This window comes from Biomphalaria glabrata, chromosome 8 (genome assembly GCF_947242115.1).
Source record: "Biomphalaria glabrata chromosome 8, xgBioGlab47.1, whole genome shotgun sequence".
NCBI classification, from domain to species: Eukaryota; Metazoa; Mollusca; class Gastropoda; family Planorbidae; genus Biomphalaria; species Biomphalaria glabrata.
In genome coordinates this window covers 4,027,189-4,036,851 of record NC_074718.1, presented here as the reverse complement: position 1 = coordinate 4,036,851, position 9,663 = coordinate 4,027,189, and the positions used below count along the sequence as shown (strand labels likewise).

The 9,663-nt window shown below is 34.2% G+C and overlaps 2 protein-coding genes across 2 annotated transcripts in view; one reads left to right on the top strand and one right to left on the bottom strand.

Moving 5' to 3' along the window:
- Window positions 1-376, top strand: part of LOC106075269 (cell death abnormality protein 1-like) — a 21,199-nt gene extending 20,823 nt beyond the window's left edge. The window contains exon 13 of the mRNA XM_056038033.1: window positions 1-376. This exon is cut by the window's left edge and continues 455 nt beyond it. The gene's annotated coding sequence lies outside the window, so the exon portion shown is untranslated.
- Window positions 377-1,439: 1,063 nt separating this feature from the next.
- Window positions 1,440-8,138, bottom strand: LOC106075270 (uncharacterized). The gene is made up of 6 exons (XM_056038820.1): window positions 8,042-8,138; window positions 5,332-5,404; window positions 4,787-4,811; window positions 4,334-4,378; window positions 4,177-4,214; window positions 1,440-3,001 (listed from the first exon to the last, which is right to left on the bottom strand). The coding sequence occupies exons 2-6, from the start codon at window positions 5,380-5,382 to the stop codon at window positions 2,105-2,107; spliced, it is 1,056 nt and encodes a 351-aa protein (XP_055894795.1). The 5' UTR covers window positions 5,383-5,404; window positions 8,042-8,138; the 3' UTR covers window positions 1,440-2,104.
- Between the last annotated feature and the right edge of the window lie 1,525 nt (window positions 8,139-9,663).

The following is a 9,663-nucleotide window of genomic DNA, read 5'->3' as shown; positions in this document are numbered from 1 at the left end:
TATCATTTAGAATGATATGCAAATAAAGTGAACCTGAATTTATAAGTAAGTTTCTAATTTATAATGACTTGTTTTTAATGTCACATTTGTGTGTTATATAATGGAGAAGACAAAATAAACATGTTCAATGACTATATTGACTATTACATTTGTGTTCCTTTTTTTTTTACTCAAAATTAATAATTACAAAAAAAAAAGGGAAATTAATTTTAAATCATTTAGGTTCACTTGTGAATATCTAGTGAATATCAAAGGGATGTGCCAATAATCTTTTCCACTGTACCTACTGTAACAGTTTTAGTGGTCGGTGGGGAGTATGTTTTGAGAATTTTTTACAGAAATAAATAGATTCTATTGATCCACATGGAGAGCGAGTGTAAAGGAGGGGTCCTAGATTGCAGATGCCATACACAACAGTAGCAGACAGAAGGGTGAATAGTGCCTAGTGATTACAGATGCCCAACCTGTGACCGCAGCTGTGTATCAAGTATTGGTCTCGTTAGTCACAAAAGAGGCTGCAAAGGGAAAGATAATCTCTTGAGATGCAAATTAGATATTTGATTATCATTTTAAAACATGTTACGCTGGTGTGTCGCCAAATCTAAATTCACCATGTTGAACAGGTCGACATGCAAATAAAGAAATAGATCATTAGTAAAAATAAAACAGAACAGAGTGCTAACGGTTTTGGAATGTTAATGGACCACCATTTCCTTTCCTCTAGACAAAATTGGTTCCATGGTAATATTGACTGTGCAGGGGGAGGCTAGCATTGTTCCCTCCTCTCCCAGGATAATGCAATATGATGAGGCAAAATTTTCATTTTTAATTCTGAACATTCTAAAAGCTGAGAATTTAACAGGCTCATGAAAAACATTTAAAACAAAACAGGTATAAACCTAAACCTTTGTTGAACATCAATCAATATATCTTTATATCTTTTTTAAAAATGTACTTTTAGTCACTTGCTTAACTCTTTCTCTCCTAACTGACGATACCAACGTTGATTCCACCAGAATGTGGTAAATAATTACGGAGAGAAAGAGTTAAAAAAACAAAATGTTTTAATTTTGAAGTGCTATATTTAATAAACTTCTCCACAACCTTAACTCCAAGACTTTCATCTTATATCATACCAAATCCTTTTTTTTTTTAAATCTTTAAATGATTATATCTAATTCTAAAAATTAGATTTGAAACACATTAATAAACTGAATTGGTTTTGTTGTATTTATTTAGATCTAAAATGCATGGAATTTTGTAAATTAATAAATATATTCTTCTACAATATTAGGGGAGATAATCTTCTGGTTCTCTCAGACCATCTTTATTCCAAAACTGACCTCTGTTGTTTTTCAATGTTGTAAATGTTAAAAACATCTGCAATTACAAACAAGTGTGCTAATATATGAATACAAAATCTCAATAGACATTGTTGTTATATAGTATTTTTTGTTCAGTTTATTAGAAATAAATAATTTTTGCAAAATCAAAGAAAATTACATTAGAACTAATAATTTGTAAATGCATGATTTATCATGCTCCCACCTGCAATATTTTACAATCTGAACATTGAAAATAAAAATAAAGTTCACAGCTGTTTGAAAAAAACAAACACAAGAAGCTAAAAAAAATTTTACAAATAAATAATCACCCTATGGGTCAAGATTTTGTGACTTTACTATCACAAAAGAGATACAAGACACTGATAGCAAAGACAAACAGACACAAAACTCTTTTGTTCCCCTGGCAATCAAGTCATTAAATACAATTCAACTATCAGATATAAACTGAGTGAGTCTGGTGTGGCGGTAAAGCGCATGACTTCCAAACCGGGGGTCACGGGTTCGAATCCTGGTGAAGACTGGGATTTTTATTTTGGGATCTTTGGGCGCCTCTGAGTCCACCAAGCTCTAATGGGTACCTGACATTAGTTGGGGAAAAGTAAAGGCGGTTGGTCGTTGTGCTGGCCACATGACACCCTCGCTAACCGTAGGCCACAGAAACAGATGACCTTTACATCATCTGCCCTATAGACCACAAAGACCGAAGGAGCAATATACTTAAAAACTGACCAATGAAGGAGAGCAAAATGCCACAAGCATCAGGACCTATAAAAAAGACATTCATGAACAAGACTGAACCAATACAACTCACTAAATCTCTCCCAGTGGGCATAGGCTTCACTACTTCCTAGACATGTACAAGTTACATAGGTAAACTTAGTTGCATTAGCCAGCTCTGGATTATCCTTCCACTTACCAACAGTAATCTGCTTAGAAAATCCATTAGGATGTGACACTATAAAGTTTAATTTGTGTTTATCTTTACAGTTTTTGTATTTGTTGAAGACTTTCTCCCAGACATTTTTGTAATGTTTCCAGATTTCCATCAACTTATCTCCTAAACTTTTGTCACATGTCACACATTTCAACACACACAAGTCATACTCAATGCCAGCATTATCAATACTAACAGTATCAACACTGACAAATGGACTATCAACGCTGTTGTAAAACATTCTCAAGGTTGTGTGGCTGGCCTCTATTTCATCAAAAACCACATGTGTGGGTGTGTACAATTTAAACTCCCACCACACATTGCTGGGTTGTTTTGAATATTGACACTTTCTACACCGAAATTTTTCAAAAGTAATAAGCTCAAATTGTCTACTTTGTTTGACTCCATCTTGAAACTTGTCGACATCCCACACTCTTCCACTTCCTGTCCGCAAGTTTCGTGTGTCCCCCATGTTATAAAATGGATATGGTTGAGTTGTCTTTGGCCCAAACTCTGGTCTGTTTGGACTAATCATAGTAACATCTACTCTAACTGTCAGGTCAGCTACAGTTTTAATGTATTCATACAAGTCATTGTCTTGAAGATCTTCAGGTAAATGTTTCAAGTTGAATGTTTCGGCAGAAAAAGACTCACTATGACCTGGATTCTTTTTAGAGTTGACAAGATCAGTTTCTCCTTCTTCTGACACCAGGTAATCACCCGGAGAACATGCAAATGAAGACAATCAAATGTTTACAACACAATGTGCAGCATTGATTTAATCAAGCTTTATTTAATTATGCAAATAATTGCATAAGTATACAACTGAGGGGAGGCACGGTGGCTGAGTGGTAAAGCACTTGGCTTCCGAACCGAGAGTCCCTGGTTCAAATCCTGGAGAACACTGAGATTTTTAATTTCAGGATCTTAGGGTGCCTCTGAGTCCACCCAGCTCTAAAATGGGCACCTGACATTAGTTGGGGAATAGTAAAGGCGGTTGGTCATTGTGCTGGCCACATGACATCCTCGTTAACCTTAGGCCACAAAAACAGATGACTTTTACATCATCTGCCATATAGACCACAAGGTCTTAAAGGGGTACTTTACTTTTTTAATTATACAACTGAGGATAACTGAAATCTTATTTGTAATGTTTAAAATCTGCATAAAAATGTAGATTACAAGTATGTGAACTTTTTTCCACAAGATGAATAGTTTTAAAATAAATATATAAAAAATTAAACAAATAAATATAAACGAAAAGAGTTAGAATAAATATGATAAATATATAATATATAAAAATATAAATATATCTTATCTACAGTATTTTGTTATTGGAAATGTAACGTTTTTGTTTTCTTAAGGGGTAGATAATTCTCACAGGCCCATTCACCAGCTTTATGTGTAGAATTGAGGAGTTAGGGTTAGTCTGCAATCTTTACTTGAAAGAACAGAATAATAATAAAAACCTATACATTTTAAAATTATGTTTAGGGTAAGGGGCTAGGTAAGTTGCAGTTAGCAAACTTAGAAGTTAAGGTTAAATTAGTCTATAGTCTTTATCTAAATCAGGGGTTCTCAACCTGTGGGTCGCGAAGCCCTTGGGGGGGGTCGATTGACGATTTGCCAGGGGTCGCCTAAGACCATCGAACCTATGGATTGTTATTGTCTATTCTTCTATTGCTGTGTGGGTGATTATAATAAGGGGTCGTCAAGCAAAAAAGGTTGAGAACCGCTGATCTAAATAAACATTAAAACATGTAAACCAACAGTAATACAGACGAGGGAGATGAATCTGCATGTAGCTTTGTCAACAACATTTAGGTCGGTTCAGGTATCCCGAATCATACACTAATACCCAATTTATTTACCAACCGATTTACTTTGAATTTTACCTGCATCATTATCTTGGTCATTGATGACATCAAGACATTCTGGAATTACAAAGACATTATTATATTACTGACTCAATTTTCTTTTCACATTATTGGATGATAGTATAACATGTTAACATAGCAAGTCATAAAGCTAGACCAATAAACTAAATATTTACCTAAATCTTGGTGACAGTCACTTAGTTTAGGAAATTCAGGACAATCTGAAATATATTGAAATATTTTTAATTTGAGTGTATAAGCACTTTGCAATTGACTTAAAATCTTTTGCATTACCTATTCTAAAATCTATAATTCATTTTAATTAAAGGTATTTAAGTCTTTTAGGATGTATGAAACCGAAAGCCTACATTTTTCTTTTACGAAAGAAAAATTTCTGCAAAAAAAGAAAAATATCTTCTAGACATTTTCCTGTGATACTATATTTATCCAAATTTAAAGAGATGAAAAAAGTACTTGGTAATTTTTTGATTGACCTTGTCAAACTGTTTCTCACTCCGATGATACAGTTCATTCTTTACTCTGTACTTACTTAAATAGGTCATTATATACTTTGTACTTACTAATATCTTTATTAAATTGTAAAAAAAAAAAAAATTGAATATCAGTACCGTTAATATCATGTCCACTTTTGTCCTGGGAAAAAAAAGACATAGTTGACAACAAAATATTTTCTTGTGTGCGAAATAAACTGTTGACAACTTATCTAATTTAAATGAGCACTGTTATTTAAATACAATATTTGTTTAACAGAAGTAAATAATTTTTTTTGCATACATTATTTTAAGTAAAAAAAAAAAGATTGAAAATCTTCAATAATTTACAAATTTTTCAAGTTTAAAAGTAAAGAGATATTTCTTTTTGTGTTGCATTAGGTGAAATATACTTCAAGTTATTTATCCTAAATTTGATTTCATAATGGCAGTGGTTCCCAAACTTTTTACTTAATGGAACACTTTGCACATTCTGAGAATTTAGCAAAACACTTTGCTTATTTTTTAGAGAGATTAATTCACGTGGTGGCCTACTAGTTAATTATTCCAGTTGTTTGTGGAACACCTATTCATGCCTCGAGGAATACTATAGTTCCATGGAACAAAGTTTGGGAAACACTGCGTTATAGAAAGGTACATATCAAAAAGAGCATAAAACTTACAGGCTTACTGTGGGCTTCATTTTCCAGTCGGTTTGAAAACATGTTTCCCATTGTAATATGAACAGAATGCAATCTAAAGGTAAAAGTCAAATATGAGCAAGGAAAAAAAAATTTTAAGAGAGCAATAAAAAAAAAAGAAATGAGTATGAAAAAAAAGTAAAGTTCCCCCTTTCAGACCTTGCGATTTATAGGCCTTTTCCAAGGTACACATTAGGGCTGGGTGGATACCTGAGATGAACTCCTATTGAAAAATCAGAGCAGGAAGGACTCAATCCACCCATAGTGCTCTGGCAAGAAACTGGGCCTTTCGGCGTAGTGCCTCATAGCTACCATGCAAGTGGAGTGACTGCTCAGACATGTCCCCCCTTAGCTCTCGGAACTGGGGACACTCATACAAGACATGCAACACTGTTTTGACGCTCTCTCCACAGTGACGGCATCGGGAGTCATAGTTTGGGTGGAACTGGGCAAAGTATGCCCCAATAGGACAGTATTCTGTCCTACACTGCACAATAATTGCCTGCTCTGACCTCCTTAACTGCCACCAAGGATTGTCGCGATCTGGGTGATGCATGTGCTGCCAGACCTGGGTGGATACAGAGGTGCACAAAAGATCCCGAAATTAAAAACCCAGTCTTCACCAGGATACAAACCCAGAACCCTCAGTTCAGAAGCCAGGCGCTTTACCACTCAACCACCACATCTCCTGAGTATGATTATAGGCTACAATTTGAAATAATAAGAATAAAATAAAAGTTGTTCAAACTTTACAAGCATGTAGCTCCTATAACTGTAACAGACTAAATCAAAATTTGCCTTTGGTTCTCGAATAAAATCAAAATGAGGGAAGTGACTTCTTAGACATCTCAGTAATTCATTGTCATTTTAAAAGAAAATGAGTGGCATGTGATTCAATTAGATTTCATACATGGACAAGAAAACACAATTTGTTATAATCAAGACTTAAGCTTTAAAACAGTTACTAATAGCTATGGGATACATGCAATCATAATGCCACAATTTTTAAGGAAGACATATTGTATCAACATTTAAATCAATACAGGCTGGTCCAAAAACTAGAATTAAATTTGAATGAATTACTTTCATTGAATCTATGTTAAAATATGGAAGTATATATTAGCAGATGTGAAATGTTATTTTATAAGATAATTTCATAAACAAAACTTTTACCCCTTTCCACCCTACAATTGAAATCATTTCACAAAAAAGTTGTAACTATGATCAAATGTTTTATAATGTTCATGGACCACCATTTCCTCTCTTCGTTACACCAAATAAGTTCCATGGCAAATATTTGGGGGGACGCCAACATTCCTCCTTTCCACTCAGGAATTTAAAACAAAAGGATTGTGCAATTTAATGAGGCAACATTTTCCATTTTAATTTGGCAGTTTCTAGAAACTTAAAATACTTATTTCTATCAATTTAATCTCTAGCAAAGAAAAAATTTTCATCTTACAATTCAAGCACTAACAAAGAAGGAAAAATAAAGCCTCTGATTTGTGAGTTATGCAAAGGAAAACACTGATGTGACTCAAGATAGATTTAAAAATCACAGTAAAACACCCAGAACTAATAATAGTAATCAGATTTAGCCTGTTATATTTTCAAGGAATAGGTCTGTTTTAGTTTGTTTTACATGTTTTCGGATGTTCCTTCAGAGATGAAGATAGTTTACTTCCTAGTCCAAACCTCATGCAGGACGATGGGGGATGGGAGTGAGCAGGATCTGAACCATCGATAAATCCAGCATGCAAACCACTCAACCAGGCAGCCAAATAGATCATATTGCTTCATAATATAGGAGCTACAATCCTTGATAAGATAAAAGGGTAAAGACAATATTTATAATAGTATGAGCAAATAAAAAACAGAAGTACTGAAACAATCATAGTTCAAAATATATTGTGTGGAAGACAAATTATTATAAACTACCACATTTTTGGGGCTACATATTTGATTATAGTTGATAGGGGTACATGATACATTTCTGTAAGTATCAAAAGTAAAGTATAATTTAAGGAGACCTTGCAATCTGTAACGGGGCAGATGATGTTAAGGTTATCTATTTCTATGGCCCACAGTTAGCAAGGGTGTCATGTGGCCAGCACAATGTCCAACCAGCTTTACTTTTGCCCAACTAATGTTGGATACCCATTAGCGCTGAATAGATTTCTGGGTGTCCAAAAAATCCAGAAACTAAAATCCCAGTGTTCACCAGGATTACAACACAGGACCGCCCAATTTGAAACTAATTGCTTTATCACTCAACCACCATGCCTCCCAAGTATCATAAATAACTAGGGCTTTACTAGAAAACTGTTTAGATGAGAGTAATAAACCATAATCTTCAAATACAAAAACAATATCTAATAAGACACAAAGTTAAAGGCATATTCCTCATTCCATATGCTAGGACAAATTTGTACAAATGCTCCTTCTTCCCTAGTGCTATTAGAGCATGGAATGGGTAGCCAGAAAAACCAGTGACTTGGCAGAATTTAAGTCTTGGCTCACATGCATGACTAGATGCATGACATGTAGGACGTATTCATCTTCTTTTTTGAAGTAATGTCTGTATTATATAAGATAAAAGATAGATATTTCAGGTCTGTAAAAGTTGTATTGAAATGCCATATCAATACCATATAATATCTTTGTCTACTATAATCACCTTCACACTCCTCACCTTAGCCTTAGTCTGTTGGATCGTTGGGGAACCACACAAGATCTGCTGACTGTCTTTCTCCATTCTTCTCTGTCTTTTGCATTAGATGGAATCTCTTTCTATAGCAAATACATCAATTCTTTTATGTTGTTTCCCATCGATTTCTCTGCCTCTTCTTTTTTCCAGTAATGTTTCCTGAAGGAGAGCCCTGAGGAGCTTGTAATATAGCCATAGAGTTTTAGCTTGCGTTTTTTGACAGTAGTTATCAGGTCATCGTGGGGTCCAATTGCTGTACTAATCCTCTCTCTAATCTCTTCATTAGTGATACGAAGACTGCTACTTCTATAAACAGATTTAATTAGGGTACTAAATGTGAGACAGAAAATCAGCAAAACTAACATATAAACACTTTCCTTGGTTCAGTTAAAGAAGGTTATGAAAACTCTCACATGTTTCAATTGCTCTACGTCAGGTAATATGGCCATTTGAACATTTATTTATCTTATCTTATCTTTTAAACAAAAGAATAAAAGAAAATCTACAACAAACAATTGTGATGGGTTCATAAAGATGTCTAGCAAATTCAGTTATTAAATAAATAAAACCAAAATCCAAACCTTAAATTTCTCTCAATTTAACTTCTTTTTGCATGGTTTTAGTGATGGATCAGTGGCTAATCTACATGTCTACAGTTCTCAGAATATTCCAGCTGATGCTTGTAGCTTTGGCGTTCAATGACCAATGTGACAGCTAAAATAGAGATAGAAAGTGATAAAGTTTTGAGCTTTATTTTATAAACTACCTCACATCATAATAATAAGTAGGCCTACAAATATAGATTGTAGCTAATGAAAGATCATAAATATATATATAGGCCTATCTTATCTTATATAATACAGACGTTACTTCAAAAAAGAAGATGATTACGTCCTACGTGTCATGCATTTAGTCATGCATATTAACCAATGACTTAAATTCTGCCAAGTCACTGGTTTTCCTGGCTAGCTCAGGCAACCCATTCCATGCTCTAATAGCACTAGGGAAGAAGGAGTATTTGTACAAATTTGTCCTAGCATATGGGACGAGGAATGTGCCTTTATCTTTGTGTCTTTCAGAGTATTTTATTAAATTTTGTTTTTGTATTTGAAGATTATGGTTCAGTGTTTTATGTATGATTGCTACTTTACTTTTGAGCCTTCTGTCCTGAAGGCTTTCTAAATTTAGTGATTTTACTAAAGGTGTTACTCTAGTCAAATGTGAATATTCGTTTGCTATGAATCTCACTGCTCTATTTTGTGTCTGTTCCAGTTTCTTAATGTTTTCTTGAGTTGAGGGGTGTCACAGTCTTAGTTGACATTGCATGATCTAAAGTTCACGTCATGTTAAGAGTTTAAAAGACACGTGGAATTCCTGATGTAGAAAACAGGAAGTAGAATGAAAAGTTGACTTGGAGTTCAGTCAAGTCAAGTCAGTAAGGTCTTGCTCCCGGTCCAGGAAGGTTGGACGTTTCTTCCTGGACACGTGTATTTATGTATATAGCATGAAAGTCAATGGACTAATGATTGTTGCTCAATAATATTTGAGAGCTGATTTCATAATGTGCTTATTGGATATTAAAGTATTATTCGTATTTCAATGGATAT

Bases quoted from the DNA above. Each gene is read 5' to 3' on its own strand.
- LOC106075270 (XM_056038820.1), bottom strand. From the start codon at position 5,382: ATGGGAAACATGTTTTCAAACCGACTGGAAAATGAAGCCCACAGTAAG. The intron at 4,812-5,331 runs GTAAGTTTTATG...TTTTTTTCCCAG, and splicing joins ATGAAGCCCACAGTAAGCCT to GACAAAAGTGGACATGATAT. The intron at 3,002-4,176 runs GGTAAAATTCAA...GCATGTTCTCCG, and splicing joins ATGACCAAGATAATGATGCA to GGTGATTACCTGGTGTCAGA.